General features: G+C 38.0%; 1 protein-coding gene across 4 annotated transcripts; it reads right to left on the reverse strand.

Annotated features, from left to right (window-relative positions):
- Nucleotides 1-8,033: 8,033 nt before the first annotated feature.
- Nucleotides 8,034-10,816, reverse strand: LOC142529367 (zinc finger A20 and AN1 domain-containing stress-associated protein 8-like). 4 transcript variants are annotated; one of them, XM_075634894.1, is made up of 2 exons: nt 10,681-10,816; nt 8,034-8,890 (listed from the first exon to the last, which is right to left on the reverse strand). In XM_075634894.1, the coding sequence occupies exon 2, from the start codon at nt 8,877-8,879 to the stop codon at nt 8,370-8,372; it is 510 nt and encodes a 169-aa protein (XP_075491009.1). In that variant the 5' UTR covers nt 8,880-8,890; nt 10,681-10,816; the 3' UTR covers nt 8,034-8,369. The 4 variants fall into 4 exon arrangements, with proteins under 4 accessions (XP_075491009.1, XP_075491013.1, XP_075491022.1 ...); XM_075634898.1 differs by having other exon boundaries at nt 10,598-10,724; XM_075634907.1 differs by lacking the exon at nt 10,681-10,816 and adding an exon at nt 10,548-10,569.
- Between the last annotated feature and the right edge of the window lie 7,394 nt (nt 10,817-18,210).

The following is an 18,210-nucleotide window of genomic DNA, read 5'->3' on the forward strand; positions in this document are numbered from 1 at the left end:
CTCTTATCTACTTATCCAGGGCATGATGTACGTAGGGGAGTTGGTGGAACGCGCTAATGACACTCGATCTATCGCCTGCCAAGACTTACGCGAGGGCAAGGCTCTTCGTGAATAGCTCCAGGCTACTATCGATGAGATGAAAGTGACGCACACTAAGGAGCTTTCGGAGTCCCAAGCTCGAGGTGATGAGCTTCTAAAGGAGAAACAAGAGCTTCTGAAAGAGAAACAGGAGCTTCAGCGACTGAGAGGACCATGCGAAGGAGAACCAGAGGCTGAAGGAAGAGTTAAAGAGTGCTCGAGCTGAAGCAGCACAAACACGTAGGGAACTCAAGGACGCCAAAGCGCAACACGCTTCCGAAGTCTCTGCATTCAAGGAAGAATTCCTCAAGTACGAGTACCAATTCTTAGATTGAGCTCCTTTACTTTTGTTATTTTTTATTTCTACAGACATTGTATGCCTTCGGGCCATATTCTGTTATTTTCTGCCCTGCTTTACTTTCCGTCGTATTATGCAACTTTTGTGATGTTTACATTTGGTTATTTCCTTTTGCGCACTTTTGGCATGTACGAACTCGCTTGAGTATTTCATATTGAGTATTTTGCGTTTGCATTCACTGCTTCTTCTGAATTTATCTCTGATGCCTTTAAACCACTAGGGTGAATAAAATCGACAGGGTACGAACTCCTTTGCTAGGTGATACCTTAGCAGGAAATTGAAAATTCAACACCCCCACCCTCTAACTCCTCTGCTAGGTGATGCCTTAGCAGAAAAATTTAAATTCAACATCGCCCCCCTCAAACTCCTCTGCCAAGTGATACCTCAGCAGGAAAATAAAATTTTTTCTCTTTTTCTCAACTCTGCTCCTCTACTAGGCACAGCCTCAGTAGGAAGATTTAATTTTCTCCTGCACTCTGCTCCTCTACTAGGCACAGCCTTTGTAAGAAAATTAAATTTCTCCCTGCCCCAACTCTGGTCCTCTACTAGGCACAGCCTAAGTAGGAAAATAAAATTTCTCCCCACCCCAACTCTGCTCTTCTACTAGGCACAACCTAAGTAGGAAAATAAAATTTTCTCTCCGCCCCAACTCTGCTCCTCTTTACTAGGCGATGCCTTAGTAGGAAAATTTAATTTTCTCTCCGCCCTAACTTTGCTCCTCTATTAGGCACAGCTTAAGTAGGAAAATAAAATTTTTCTCCTGCACTTCTGCTCCTCTACTAGGCGATGCCTTAGTAGGAAAATTAAATTTCTCCCCGCACCAACTCTGCTCCTCTACTAGGCACAGCCTAAGTAGGAAAATTTAATTTTTCTCCTGCACTCTGCTCCTCTACTAGGCACAGCCTTAGTAGGAAAATTAAATTTCTCCCCGCCCCAACTATGCTCCTCTACTAGGCACAGCCTAAGTAGGAAAATAAAATTTTTCTTCTGCACTCTGCTCCTCTACTAGGCACAACCTAAGTAGGAAAATTTAATTTTTCTTATGCACTCTGCTCCTCTAATAGACACAGCCTTAGTAGGAAAATTAAATTTCTCCCCGCCCCAACTCTGCTCTTCTACTAGGCACAGCCTAAGTAGGAAAATAAAATTTTTTCTCTTCTTCCAAACTATGCTTCTCTACTAGACGATGTCTTAGTAGGAAAATAAAATTTTCTCTACCGCCCTCAAAATACAACAACATTAATGAACTTAAAAGAAGAACTTAATTTTATTGAATTCCAAATGATTACATAGAAAAATTCGAAATGAAATACATCAGCAATCAAATCAAGGATAATATTTTCTAAGATGATAAGCGTTCCAGGGCATCTTCAATGTCTTGCCTTGCGCATTCTCCAAATAATAGGCTCCAGAGCTCAGCCTTTCAATAACTTTGAAGGGACCCTCCCACTTTGGGTCCAACTTTCCTCTCTGCTCTTCTTGCACCTTCCTCAGAACCAAGTCACCTACCTGGAAGTTCCTCTGCATCACCCTCCGATTATAAGACTGTGCAATACGATTTTTATAAGCTTCCATGTGAATGCTGTCAGCCTTTCTCTTTTCTTCCAAAAGATCAAGGTCAGTGGCGCATCTCGCATCATTGTCCTCGTCATAAAACACTACCCTTGCCGATTCCAACCCAATCTCAGCCGGGAGCACTGCCTCATTACCGTAGACCAAACTGAAAGGAGTTTCTTTGGTTCCTTCCCTCGGAGTGGTTCGGTATGCCCATAAGACACTTGGTAGCTCATCCACCCAATTGCCCTTAGCTTTGCCAAGTCGAACCTTTAGACCCTGCACCAAGTGTCCGATTAGTCACCTCCACCTAACCATTACTCTGCGGGTAACCTACAGAGGTAAAGACTTGTTGGATCTTCATCTCTTTACACCAAGCTTGGATCCTGGCCCCTTGGAACTGTCTCCCATTATCGGATATCAGTTTCCTAGGTACTCCGTATCTTCATACTATACTCTTCCACAAGAACTTCAGGACGTCATTCTCAGTGATTCTGGCCAGAGGCTCTGCTTCCACCCATTTTGAAAAATAGTCAACTGCTACCAATAGAAACTTCTTCTGAGCAGGAGCTATAGGAAAAGGCCCCACAATATCTATTCCCCACTGGTCAAAAGGACAGGCGGCCGTGACAGCTTTCATCATCGCGGCCGGCCGGTGATGCAACCGAGCATGATGTTGACAACTATCACAAGACATCACTAACTCTTGAGCATCATGCAGCACTAAGGGCCAAGAATAACCGACGAGTAGCACCTTCCTTGCCAACGCATAAGCCCCTAAATGATTTCCACAACATCCCTCGTGAACTTCTCGGAGCACATAATCAGCCTCTTGATAACTCAAGCACCGAAGAAGCGGCCCTGCAAAAGACGTTCTGAACAACACTTCTCCGATTATCACATAGCGTTAACAATTTATCTTCAACTTACGAGCTTCGCGAGGGTTATCAGGAAGCTTTCCCTCTTTCAAGTAATCAATTATGCCAGTCCTCCAATCCTCCTCCTCCTGTTCAACTGCGGGTGAACTCGTGTGAGGTGTGAGCTCAACTTGAAATACCACATCTCTAGTCTTCCAACTTCCCATTGCCCCGGCCATTTTGGCTAGAGTGTCCGTCTTTTCATTTTCTTTCCTGGGAATCTGTTCAAAGGTAACCTCTGTGAATTTCTCTCTGACTCTATCCACTTCTTGAGCATACTCAATAAGCTTTTCATCTTTCACATCATACATTCCCTTCATATGTTGTGCTACCAACTGTGAGTCAGAAAAAATAAGTACCCGGGTAGCTCCCACGTTTCTGGTTGCTCGAAGTCCTGCCAACACAGCCTCATACTCTGCCTCATTGTTGGATGCTCGAAAATCCAACCTAACTGCTAACTTTCACCTCCTCCCCAGCTGGCGAGATCAATACTACCCCCACCCCACTTCCATCCTTAGAAGATGAACCATCAACATACACTTTCCAAGGGTCTTCATTTTCTTGATGCACGGTCTCAGCCAGAAAATCGGCTAAGGCTTGCGCTTTAATAGCTGTTCTCGGCTCATACTGGATGTCATACTCTCCCAGCTCAGTAGTCCACTTAACCAAACGGCCAGACATATCCGCATGAGTGAGAATTCTGCCCAATGGACTGTTGGTGAGCACCACAATTGGATGAGATAGGAAGTAGGGCCTCAAGCGCCTCGCTGTCATCACCAAAGCCAAAGCCAATTTTTCCAACCCTGAATACCTGATTTCTGCCCCTTTGAGTGCATGCGAAACGTAGTAAACCGGCTGCTGAACTGATCCTTCTGACTTGACTAGGACCGAACTCACAACCCCTTCAGTGGCAGATAAATATACCCACAAAGGCTCACCTGCTGCCGGTTTGGCCAGAACAGGAAGCTCAGCAAGGTATTCCTTCAACTCTGTGAAAGCCTTCTCACAATCCGGACCCCATTCAAATTTTTTCGCCTTGCGCAAGGTCCGAAAGAATGGTAAACTTCTGTGAGCGGACCTCGAGATAAAACGTGCCAGAGCAGCAATCCTCCCTGTCAACTGTTGAACATCTTTGGGTCCCCGAGGAGAGACCATATCTTGGATAGCTTGAACTTTCTCGGGGTTGGTCCTCGATCCATCTTTCTGTCACCATATAACCCAAAAACTTTCCACTCCTCACCCCGAAGATACACTTCTGAGGATTCAACTTCAGCCCATAGGATTTGAGTGTCGCAAAGGTTTCCACCAAATCAGGTATGAGCTAGGATGAGTCTTTTGATTTTACCATGATGTCGTCCACATACACTTCGACATTCCTTCCCATTTTATTTTGGTCCTCCACAGCCAAGGGGATTTGGTGGTACCTCTTATAAGCGTCCAGCATGCACAAATATTGATGTCTGGCTGTGGAGTCCACCAATTGATCTATCCGAGGCAAATGATAACAATCTTTAGGACATGCTTTGTTGAGATCTCTGAAGTCCACACACATCCTCCACTTCCCTGAACTATTCAGAACAAGGACGACATTCGAGAGCCAAGTAGGAAATTGTACCTCTCGAATGTGCCCAACATTGAGCAACTCCCTCACTTCTTTCTTTATAACTATATCCTTCTCAGGCCCGAAATGTCTCTTATTCTGCTTTACGGGACGAGAATTCGGTAAGATGTTCAATTGGTGCTCTGCTACATCTGAGCTCGTCCCTGTGAGCTATTGGGCTGACCAAGCGAACCCTCTGAAATTAGCTTGTAAACAAGTAATGAGTTCCTTCCTGATTTTTTGGTCAGGATCAGGGGCTATTCTGAGGGTCTTCTCATCGGGCCCCAATGTCACAATCTCCGGCTTTTCATCCATCACCTCATGACCTCCCTCACTACCACGGGCAACCCGCTTCGCCCCCTTCTAATCATATTGACCTCCACACGAGCCCTCTTCCCCTCTTCTTTCATTATTCCTTCATAACATCGTCGTGCAACTTTCTGGTCTCCACATAAGACTCCCACCTCCTTTCCCACAGGAAATTTCAACTTCTGATGATACGTGAAAGCTACGGCCCTGAAATCCTTTAAGGCTGGCCGCCCCAGGATTCCATTATACGATGAGGGGGTATCCACCACGGTAAATGTTATCATCTTTGTCACCCGCCGAGAGTCACGTCCCAAAGATAGGGGAAGAGTAATCTGACCCAGCGGCGGAATGGCATGGCTCGCGAACCCATATAGAGGAGTGGAGACTAGATCAAACTCGAATCCTTTCACCTTCATCTGATCCAACATGCTCTTAAACAATATATTTACAGAGCTCCCATTATCAATGAAGATCCTTGCCACATCGTAGTTGGCAATGGTGGCCGTCACTACCAAGGCATCGTTATGAGGAGCCACGATGCCTCGAAGGTCTTCCTCCCAAAGCTGATGACAGGATCTTGGGATAAGTCTGCACCCCTGGATATCTCAAAATTCTCCAACCTCCTCCCGTGCGCTTTCCGAGCTCGCCCAGAGTCTCCATCAGTAGCACCCTCCGAGATCATGTGAATCATTACTCTCGTGGGGTGGTTATCTTCATCTGCTCTCCTCCTCGGTTCGACAGGTTCCCGAGGAGCATCCTGACCCCGCCCTTCTCTTCTCGGCTCTCCGACCCTCTAGTTGATCCAAGGAGGACCTCGACCCCGCCTAGGAGATATGCGAGGTTTTGGTCGGTCCCCGGATGAGGATCCCTCTCATCTGTCCACCGGAGGCATCCTAACTCCGCCCTCCGCTCTCTGCGACTTCTCCCACCTTCCCTCTGGCTCCCTTACCTCCATCACTTTATCACGATTCCTATTGAAAGGAACATGTGACGAGAATTGTCCTCTATTTCTAGCTATGTCCTTCTCTCTTTCCCCCGCACCCCTCTTCCTTCCCCCTTTCTCCACTCCCTCAACTCTACTTCCTCCGGGCCGGTTCTCCATCCTTCTGTACCGTTGGGCATCCTCCAAGTTTACATACTTCTCAGCTCGAGCCAACAGATCATCGTAGCTCGACGGAGGCTTCTTGACCAGCGACTTAAAAAACTCCCCTCCTCTCAGGCCTTGGGTGAAAGCACTTATCATGATGTCCGGGGTAGCCGCTGATATCTCCAGCGCTGCATTGTTAAAACGCTGGACAAATTATCGCAAAGTCTCAGACTCTTGCTTTTTCATCACGAACAGGCTCAAATAATTTTTCTGATGTCTTCTGCTGCTGGCGAACCGGTGCAAGAAAGCAACTGAAAAGTCCTCAAAAGAACATATGGAGTTAGGCCGCAAGGTGTTAAACCACTACTGGGCTGACCTCACCAACGTGCCCAAGAACACCCGGCATTTCACTCCATCTGTATACTAATGCAACAAAGCCGCGTTCTCAAATCTCCCCAAATGCTCTTCGGGGTCGGTATGTCCATCGTATTCTCCAACATTTGGTTGTCGAAAACTCGGTGGAAGTCCTTCTTCCAGAATGGCAAGCGAAAAAGGACTTCCTTTCTTGGGGGCCGGTGCTCTGCTTACCACTTGTTGTCTCAACATCCGTATTTTCTTCCACATCTCTCCAATCTCTGCATTCCCTTCGCTTGGGAGGGGGCTGTGTCTCTTCAATTCTGCTCTGCTGGCCCTCAACATTTTCCTCTCGCTTCTGACGAGTGGCCTGCTCTTCAATGAACACAGATTCTTGGTTCCTCTTCATAGCCTCATCCACTGTCCGAGTGATAAATTGACCCAACTGCTCCAGGGTCAAGTTCCCTACATTTTCATTAGGACGAGGTTGCTCGACCCTGGTCTCTTGACGAGGTTGTTCAGTTCTTGTCTCCTGATGGGGTTGTTCCTGCCTCGCTTCAGCATGAGACTGTTCGGGTCCCCTCTGAGGACGCGATGACGCTGAGTTAACTCTTCTACTCCCTCTCCTCCCTACCATCTCTACGTCTCAACTCAGGTTTTCCCATAGACGGCGCCAAGTGATACTTGCGGGAAATTTAGGGTCCGATTCCTACAAGCGTCACTAGTACAGATGCAGGGTTTTGAAAGTGTCCTGGGCCTGAAATCACGAAGAAGACCGTTAGAAGGGGGCCAGGAGGGTGTCCTAGCGTAGTCCCTCCAACGCTCAAGTCAGTGACTGAGGATATATGGGGGGAGCAGCTAAGGGTGCTGCTGAAAACAATATAGTGAATAATCAACTGACAACTCAAACCTGGTATTTATAGGAGAATACTTGAGCCCTTGATGGGCTTGTCTTCCATTTGGGCTAGGGATGGGCAGTAGGCCCATCCATGGGGTATCAATAAATAATCTTTCTTATCTCCACGTTTGGTATCTTTTTAGAAAGCCGATGACAATATCATGGGCACGTGATAAATAATTTTATACAAGGATAAATTATCCCTTTTATGAGATGTGATAATTTTAATTTAATGATAAAAAAACACCACAAATGACTTAATATCCCTCAATATATAAAAAAGTTCTAAATTAATATCACTATATGATAATTATATAACTGATTTTTATAAATCTCTGCTAGTAGGTAGAAATTAAAATCAAATAAATGTTTTTATTTATTTTTATATATTATATAATATGATAATTATATAAATGAACTCGAATAATTATATAAAAGATTTTTATAAATCTCAATAAAATTATTAATATCACTAGATGAACCTTAAAAATTGATATTTGACTTGACTAACAAAAATCAAGAGCTCAATTATCATATTATATAATATATAAAATTAGGTGAAAATAAATAAATAATGCAAGCACTGTCGGCATTGAACAGATAAGAAATATGAACTCAAGCAACAACTTTGAAATTAAAAAATTTATTATGATAATGTTAATTTTGTCATTACAATCAAATATATAAATTTAATCATTCTTATTAAAATCATAACAAACATTCAATATAATATCTTTCTTACATCTTATTTATCATCAACTTATCCTTATATTATATATCACATGTTTATCCTATCATGTATACCAAACTATGCATGTATAAAGTACACCAAAAATATCCTACCATTGAAAGAGAATATAATACAACATCAATGTGCAAATAGTAATGAGGAGAAAATGTAGAATGACAAGAAACGCAATTTCACAAATTCCACGACAATGTCATTCAAACCACCAAATAACATCTTACACAATGGACCAAATCAAAGAAACTTGTAGCCAGTTGACACTGATTTCCAGCGTTACATATTGCAATAAATCACAATGAAGCAGCAGCACCAACCCCCCACCCTCCTCTCCCCCAAATCCTCCCAAATTCTTGCCTATACCCATGCTGTTTATGAGTACTAGAGACCTATTGTGACCATCAACTAACTTAAATGAACACGCATAAATATATGACGGGAAAGCAACAAGCTTTGTTTCATAAACCTTTTAAATCTTATCGAGCTTTTCAGCTTTCACAACAGGGTTTGCCTTTGCTATAGCATCCTGAGCAGCAATCCGGTAATCAAATTGGCAGTTGTGTTTGTCAGAATACCGATGAACTGAACAAAACATATGCCCGCACTTGCAATTGAATCCCGTTAAACCTACTCTCTTGTAGCAGCTGGTGCACCTGTTAGGTCCTTCTTTCGCCTTTGTGTCTGAGCCATCACCGGTCTCCAGTTCAGAAGATGGTTGGGGAGAAACAACCTTAAACTCCGATTCAGCATTTGCTGCTTCCGCTAAAAAAGGCTCGTTTTTGTTAGTACTTGAGCTAGAGTTAACTATGTCCTCAATAGATGAGGCAGCAAGCTTCAACTGTTGTGGTTTTAATACAGTATCCTTGTGACATTTGGAGCACATATTCATGGTTGCTGCGCTTCCAAAGAAACCACAGTTGTTGATGCAAAGAATGGGGCCTTCTGGCACTTGGCAGCCCGTTTCCTTGGAAGAATCCATTAATCCAAGTCCTGTCATTCACCATGCACGGCTTGTCAAAAGGTATCCTTACTCGGGAAAAAGGGCTTCTGAGCTACCACATGTGGGCACTCCGTAAAATGATTTCACATGCATGCCAACCCAGTCTTTGAAAGAACAAAAATTACTTGTTCTCGTGCAGCATATTTAAATGGTAAAATTCAAATCGCAAAACATTTAATACTTATTCCCTTTACATGAATTGAATCATATAACTGGCATAATATAGCAATTGAGCAGCTAGAAGGAAGACAAATGTGGCTTCGAAAACTAAAACATGAACCCAAAAATAGAATCATCAACCAGGACTAATCAAGTTTATAAAGCACATCAGAGTTCAAGCTTTCTAAAGCGTTACCGAGAGAAAAAGTGCTAATAGTTGTCCAGAACTAAAAACAACACCAATTTAGCCATCTAGCATCATGCATATTTTAATTATCTTCACGATTAACCACCATCAAAGAACCCAAATTTTGTCAAGCGCAAAAAGACATACAAAAAGTACTGACTACTGACTTCAGGAAAGAATACCACGTCAGTGACAGGTTACAAATATTGAACCATCTACCAAAACGATTTTTGAGATAAAAATTCATTATCGAATTACTAAATCATTGAGCTATGAAAGCATATATTTACTTCATCAAACCACAATCAATTTACCGAATCATTCAGCTATCGAAGCATACAATTATTTTGTGATGACAGAATCGAAAAATAGTATTAATAAACTTTCATCAATGTGCCAAATGGCATGACTTAAAAAGATTAAGCCTCATATGAACTACCCATCAAGGTGTTACAAACCTTAGCCACACCAGAGTCTGCACAAAACAACACACAAACTCTTGAATACCACAGGATATTGATTGTGGGTAAAAAAGTTTACTGATCAATCATTGTAAAATTTTCATTTCTCATCTAATAGATCGCCTTCTGAGTGAAATTAAAAAGATAGAAAGGAATAAACCAACGGTCTTCTTATCCACTTAATTCGGATAACTCAAATTTGGAAGAAAACAAGCATCGCGTTGTACCACATGTGATGCAGCATGTAGAAGCCAAGAGTTAAAAGCCTATAGTGCTTTTACTTTCCATTGAAAAACTAATTAAAGAAAGAAAAAAATCTTAATGAAAAAACTCAAAAGAAAGTCTCCAATAATTTTCTTTTTTAAAAAAAAAAAAAACCAAATTTTCCAGTTTGCTCAAGCATCTCTATGGCCCAAATAACAGATAACAGATCCCAACATTAAAACGAGCAAAATTGACTCAACTTCGTTGTTTAAAAAGCACAGCAAGAAAACAAAACAAAAAAAATCTAGCATCTCATAAAGCTTCAAAAATAATATCAAAAGTTCCCACTTTTCTCAAAATAAGCTTGGTCCACACCTAATAACAAGCTTTCACAGGTGAAAATAAACAGAAATGACCGTTTTCACAGTTCAATAAAAAAACATGCTCATAATAGACTTCAGCAAATATCTACAATAATCGATTATGTTCGATAATGAATTAATGCAAAATGAAGATGATTAACAAAGAAACACAGCAACCCCAGTAGAAACACATACGGGAAAACTTCAGCTAACATAAAACCAAAAAAAAATAAGAATTTCCCGATCCTGACTTAAATCGAACCAAAATTCTTACGCTACTCCTCGACCCACAAGAAAATGATGAAAACAAGGATTCAATTTCACACGAACTAAAGCAGATCACTGAATCTGCATAAAATACTTGGATAAAAATTGCGAATTAGGGTGCCTAAGAGCGTTGATGGTACCTGAAATTGTGTAAAAGAAGGGAGAAAGACGGTGGGAGAGAAACAGAGAAGGGTATCGGCGTACGTTCACGTATTTCAGATTTAATTAATATATATCTGCTGAAATTGATAATAATAATAATAATACTAGTTGACAATCATACGAAGCACAGCACGAGATATTTTATTTTTAAATTTTGGTAAATTATTTTTTTAATAAAATTGACATCTTCAAATATATTTGAAAAACATATTTTTAAAAAAATAATTGATCAACATTATTTTATAAATTTATCCTATACATGCAGCACTTGTAACATGATAAATAAATATAATATATTATATAAATACGATAAATTATAAATCTTTTATGGTTTGATTATATTATTCTACGTGTCAGAAACACTGTAATATAATATTTGCATGAAATTAAATGTGATTAGACATAAACTTTGTTGAATACAATTGTGGTATCTAAACATATAAAATATCATATGTTATATAATTATGTAGCCAAAAAATGAAATTATTCGGACTACTATGTAGATTCGCTCGTAAACAGATCCAAATAATCGTAGATTAGTACTCCATCTAGCTGATAAAAGGGTCCAAGTAGTCGGTAGAGATAAAATTTTATGTGTTACCACTTTCGTCACAACACAAACATCAGAGGTGTCGTGGTTTACTCATAGATTATATGAGTAAAAAAATAATTTTAGAATGTTCTCTGAAAGTTAAAGAACTTAAACATAAAATAATGAGAGTGTCCTGAATAATGATAATCATCCTCTACTTATAGATTTTTGAAGTGTATAGCCGACTTTAACCTGTATAAGTAATTTAGCTTTCAATAATGAGTTGAATATTTAGATTGAGTCATTACTCATCATATACGAAATTTACGTGCTTGTTTTGCTTCTCTTCACTCGTATTGTTTGTAGAACTGAAAGCATAGTATTTCATAGAATTAGAAAATTATAATCAACTACATTGGATTTAAATGGAATTAGTAAAAATGTGTATTAATCACTTCCACTTTTATATCATTTCCACACACACAAGAATACATATTAGTCAATCGATGTGGTACCAGATCATGCCATAAGTCATATATAATATTTTTATAATTAAAATTATTGATAACTTTAATACGAGCTTGTTGTCCAAAAAATCATATTTTTAATTTTTCTGTTGTTTTGAAATAAATTCAGGGCATAGCCAGATAATCTTCCATTTGTGCATAGCAATCAATTTAAAGTTGATTATCTATTGATTAAAATATCTATTTTTAGAATATTGATATTTAACATATATTTATAGGATGACAACTCGAGCATTTGTCAAATTTTATAACAAACATATTTATTTTTCCGATAGCTCCAGATTATTATATTAAGCGGATCAGAGAATAGGTTGTTCAAATGATGAGATTATTGAATAATTAATAAAACGAGTTAAAGTAAAAAAGATAGGGCAAAAACTTGTGTGAGACGGTCTCATATGTCGTATTTTGTGAGACAGATATCTTATTTGGATCATCCATGAAAAAGTATTACTTTTTATACTAAGATTATTAATTTTTATTGGGAATATCGGTAGGTTAACCCGTCTCACAAATAAAGATTCGTGAGTCTTCTCATAAGAGACCTACTCAAAAGATACATAAGGATGTGTATGTGTGATGATAAAATATGTTATGTTTGATTTGATTTGAAGTAAGGATTTTTTTATGTTATGTCCAAAATATTCTTAGATTTTTTTTAAAAGAAAAGTAATAAAAAAGGAGAAATTTATATCCATTTCTTACCGCTCAATCAAACCAATATTTATTGGATCTTGCAACCTTTTCACGAAATCACAGCCTTCGATTTCTCGGACGCCATGTAGGAGATTCGACGCTTTTCCAAATCTGACTGAATTTTTTTGTTTGTGTTTTTTTGTTTTTTTTTTGGCAGAGAAAACACAGCTTTTAAATTATGTAAAGGGTTGAAAGACATTTTTGGAAAATGATTTTCCAGAAATATCTTATTTAAACCCAATACCACCATTGTTCTTTCGGGCCTAAGGATTTTGTGTGCCAATAGAAAAACGCGATGAACATGAGATAATTAATTTATCTATGAGAGTTCCATGTAAAATATGATATCATAATATTTTTTCTAATGAATTTACTAATCTACTCGAAGATATTAGTTTGCCAATATAGTGAATTTAATCAATTATAAGTTGTATTACATTAAATCTTCAATCCTCGACCTTTTGCTAACTAAATTTGGTATTCCGATGAAAATTTTATATGATTCTCAAACCATCTTCTAACAATCTATCATCATGATTTTGTTCATGCTACACCGGTTGTATTTCACTCATTTAAGTTGACGATCATACAGATATTTTGTTTAAAAATATACGGAGATTAATACTCTCAGATACCGTTTGGCTTTGTGATATGAGATAATAGTATGAAGATTATTAATATTTTTTAATAATAAAATATGTAAAAATGATACTTAATATAATGTTTGATTTGATTGATTAATTTGATTAAAATTGAGATAATGTGATATTATCATTTTGTCTTTTTGAAAATATTAATAAAATATTTATATTATTATTTATTAAGGGCAATATTTTAATTGCAATTCAATGATTTGATTCATGTAAGATAAATGATTGATTATTTAATTGATGTAAGATAAGTGATTAGTAGATGTATGAATAATATATGATGTATGAAACATGTTGGGTTTGGCCCAACTTTATCCCAAGCCCATAACCCAAAGCTCATTCCCTTATACCTTGGCCTACTAGGTTGTTATGTATTATTCTTAAATACCGATTTGTTCCCAGCAGCCAAGTAGCCAAGCGTGAGTTTTCTGATAGAGGCAGTAGCGTTCATTCTTCTTCGGCATGCAGTGTTTTTTTCTTGGTGCATGTGAGCTCTTCTATCCTCTTCTCTTCTTCCTCTCTATTCCTCAAGTGATATACGAGAGTGTGTGTGAGATTGGAAACTGTCCTCGGTTCCTCGTGATGTCTCGATCAGTGTTGTTGCCTACTGTGTGTGGTGAGCTGTGTGCTTAGGGGCTATTTTCTTAGGGTTGAGTTGGTTATCAATAACCGGGGTTTTGATCGGGAAACTTTTGTGGTCTTCGCCTTGGTTTACTGCGTATTCGGATAAGCCAAAATCAGTTCGTTTGAGCCCAGTTTTATCCTAACATATCATATTGTATTGTTTCTTGTTGTGGCTAAAAATTGCAGGTCAGCCAACTAGCATTAGATGATATTGCATCACTGATGGGCACCCAACAGGTTTTTGGTTCATTGGAATCTGAAATCCTTACTTAGGGTTTCGCTCTGGTAAATTTGCTGGAACCTCTTTTTACTGTTTTCGTAGCGTAAATGCTTGCCGCGGATTTATGTGCTGGGATTTGCTGCTGGTAGAACGCTAGGTTTTATATGCTTGTTGTTTACTGCTGTGTTTTCATTTCCGTGGCTAAAAGTTGCTACCGCTGTGTTCGTTTTGATCTTGTGTGATTTAAATTTTTTCTGTGTGAAAATTTGTTTTTTTGTTGTTGTCAACTGTTGTGTTTTTTGAAAACGGCTATGACTAGATATAATCTTGAACATTTTAATGAAAAAACAGATTTTTCAATATGGAAGCAAAAATTGAAAGGTATTTTGGTACAACAAAGAGTTTTTAAAGCGATAGACTTGTCATATCCTGCTGCTGAAACTCCTGAAAAAATGGCTGAAACGGATGAGTTTGCTTATTCGTCTATAATTCTGAACTTGTCTGACTCTGTGTTAAGAAAAGTTGGTAAACTGAAATCGGCTAAGGAACTTTGGGGAAAATTAGAAGACCTTCATACTGAAACTTCGTTGCCCAGTAAATTGTTTTTGCTTGAGAAATTTTTCCGGTTCAAACTTGATTTAAACAAGGACACTGATGAAAATCTTGATGTGTTTACCAAATTAGTTCAAGATATTAAGCAAACTGGAGATAAAAATATTGATGATTACACCCCTATTGTTCTTTTAAATGACATACCTGATTCTTACAGTGATGTTAAATCTGCTATTAAGTATGGTAGAGATCAGGTAAGTTTAGAAACTGTCGTGAACGGCCTGAAAAGCAAAGAGATAGATTTAAAAACCAATAAGGGTGGTAATAATTCTGGTGAAGTTATATTTGTTAGAGGAAGGTCTAAAAATAAATTTCAGAATAAAAAACCTTCAAACAACCACAACCAATCTTCTGTTAAAAATAGATGTAAGAGTAAGGCAAGGTCCAAGTCGAGACCCAAGAATAGAAAATGCTATAATTGTGGTGAAACTGCTCATTACATTAGAGAGTGTTCTATGCCCAAGCAAAACCAAAACCAATATTTCAAAAATCAGCATAATGACCTTGCTAATATGGCTTCTGGTAGTGAAAACATGGGTGATGTTTTTATTGTGACTGAGCTATGTGATATGTCTGTGGTGAATTCTGTGCATTCAAGTTCTTTGTGTGAGAATGAATGGCTAGTTGTTCTGCGTGCACTTTCCACATGTCCTCATTTAAAAATCTGTTTTCTAATTATAAATAAGTGAATTATGGGTATGTTTCTATGGCAAATGAAAAATTGTGTCAAGTTGCTGGTCTTGGTGATGTATCGCTGAAATTTGATTCTGGTTATGTGTTAACTTTGAAAAATGTGAGTCATGTTCCCGATTTATGTCATAATTTGATTTAATGTGCTGCATTAGAAGATGGTGGTTTACAGGGTAGATGGGGAAATGGGGTTATGAAAATTATGAAAGGGTTTTTAGTGGTTTTCAAAGCTGCAAAAAAGAGAAACTTGTATGTTTGTCATGCTGAATGTGAATCTTGTGTGCAAAATTCTGTGAATGTTGTCTTAAGTGACAAAACTGATTTGTGGCACAAAAGATTAGGTCACATGAGTTCTAAAGGTCTTGAAATTTTGCACAAAGATGGTTATTTTGGTAGTGATAAATTGTCTTGTATGTCATTTTTTGATTCTTGTGTTCTTGGCAAACAATCCAGAGTTAAGTTTCCAAATTTCCCTATTCCCAAACACTCTGTCACTTCTGAAATACTTGAGTATTTGCATGCTGATGTGTGGGGTCCTGTTAGTGCACCGATACATGGTGGAAATCAGTATTTTCTATCTGTTATTGATGATTTTTCAAGAAAAGTTTGGTGTTTTAATGAAAAACAAATATGATGTGTTTGAGAAGTTTAAAAACTTGAAAAACTTGATTGAAAATCAAACAGGTAAGAAAATTAAAATTCTAAGAACTGATAATGGTCTTGAATTTTGTAATCTATTGTTTGACAATTTATGTGTTGAATATGGTATTCAAAGATATAGGACAGTCCCTTATACGCCTCAGCAAAATGGTGTAGCTGATCGTTTGAATAGAACTTTACTTGAAAGGGTGAGGTGTATGCTTGCAAATTCTGGTCTTTCAAAAAAGTTCTGGGGTGAAGTTGTTTGTACTGCTAGGTCTCCTTCTGCGCCTTTGAATGGTAAGTGTCCAGAATCTGTGTGGTCTGGTACGCAAATTAATTTTTCAAACTTGAAAGTTTTTTAGTGTTCTGCTTTTGTGCATCAGAAAAATGACAAACTTGAACCTAGGTATATGAAATGTGTTTTTCTTGGCTATCCTGATGGGGTTAAGGGTTATAGATTGTGGTTAAGGGACCAACTTGGTTTTAAAGTGTTAATCAGTAGGGATGTTGTTTTCAATGAGTTTGAATTTCCCTGTTTATCTATTCCTTTACCTATTCCTGAACCTGCCACCGATCCAAACAAGGTGGAGCATTTACTTGGTCCAAGTCATGATTTTGAAAATGTGCAGAATGTTCCTGATGTGAACGATTTACCTGAAAATCTGTCTGAAACTGTTTTTGATAATCAAGTTGATGCTGATGTGCATGAAGAAATTGCTGAAAATATGCTTGAAACCGATCTTAGTGATTTGAATTATTATCAATTGGTTAGGGATAGATCTAAAAGAAATATTAGGCATCCACAACGTTTTGATGATTTTCATATGACTTCTCATGCATTTAGTGTGTTTGAGTCAATTGATAATGTTGAACCTAAGTCATATGAAGAAGCTTTAAAATCTGAAAATTCTGTGCAATGGTTAAATGCGATGAATGAAGAAATTAATTCGCTGCATGTTAACGACACTTGGATTCTTGTACCTAAACTTGAAAATTGTTCTGTTGTGGACTGTAAGTGGTTATTTAAGGTCAAAAATGAATGTGAATCTGTTAGATTAAAACTAGGTTAGTGGCTAAGGGCTTTACTCAAAAGGAAGGGATAAACTATACTGAAATATTTGCTCATGTTGTAAAGTTTACTACTGTGAGAATTATGCTTGCCCTTGTTGCTCAGTTTAATTGGGAGTTGAAACAATTAGATGTTAAAACTGTTTTTTTACATGGTGAACTTGATGAAATTTTTTTTATGGTGGTTTTGTTGATTTTAAGTATCCTGATCATGTTTGTTTGCTAAATAAATCTTTGTATGGATTGAAGCAATCCCATAGGTAATGGAACAAAAAGTTTGATGAATGCATACTCTCTATGGATTTTACTAGAAGTAATTATGATCATTGCTTGTATTTCAAACACAATGCTAAAGTCCTTGTTTTCTTGCTTATCTATGTGGATGATATGCTATTGATTAGTTCTTGTGTGAAAACTATTGATCATGTCAAAAATTGCTTGAGTGCTAAATTTGATATGAAATTCCTAGGATATGCTAAACATATTCTTGGCATGAACATTTATAGGGATAGAAAACGTTCTGTCATTTTGTTGAATCAGGATACATATGTTAAGAAAGTTTTGAGTAAATTTTCCATGTCGAATGCAAAATCAGTCAATGTACCTTTAGCTGGTCATTTTGTTCTAAGAAAAGAGCAATCCCCTAAAACTGATTTTGATGTTAAAAACATGAAGAATGTGCCATATTCAAATGATATAGGTTCTGTCATGTATTTAATGGTTAGCACGAGGTCTGATATTGCATATTCTGTGAGTTATTTTATATGTCTAATCCTTGTGTTTACCATTGGCAAGCTGTCAAATGGCTTTTGAGATATCTGAATGGTTCTGTGAAGCATGGTTTAAAATTTTCAAAATTTGATGTTGGTGTTAAATTGGTTGGATATATGGATTCTAATTATGCAAAAGATAGGGACAATAGAAAATCAACAACTTCTTATGCGTTTACATTGTGTGGTGATTGTATTAGCTGGAAATCTCAATTACAACACATTGTTGCTCTTTCAATCACTGAATCTAAGTATGTTGCTGTCACTTAAGCTTTAAAAGAAGTTATTTGGTTGAAAGGTCTTATTTCTGAAATTGGTTTTCTTGAAGGTGAAGTTGTAGTATTTTCCGATAGCCAGTCTGGTATACAACTGTGTAAGAATCCTGTTTTTCATGATAGAACTAAACAAATTGATGTTAGATTCCACTACATTCGTGATGTGTGCATAGTCTATCTTGAAAAAATTCCTTCTCAATTC

This window comes from Primulina tabacum, chromosome 2 (assembly GCF_025594145.1).
Source record: "Primulina tabacum isolate GXHZ01 chromosome 2, ASM2559414v2, whole genome shotgun sequence".
Lineage (NCBI taxonomy): Eukaryota > Viridiplantae > Streptophyta > Magnoliopsida > Lamiales > Gesneriaceae > Primulina > Primulina tabacum.

What these genes read in the sequence shown, in the direction of transcription:
- LOC142529367 (XM_075634894.1), bottom strand. Translation starts at nt 8,879, where the DNA reads ATGGATTCTTCCAAGGAAACGGGCTGCCAAGTGCCAGAAGGCCCCATT.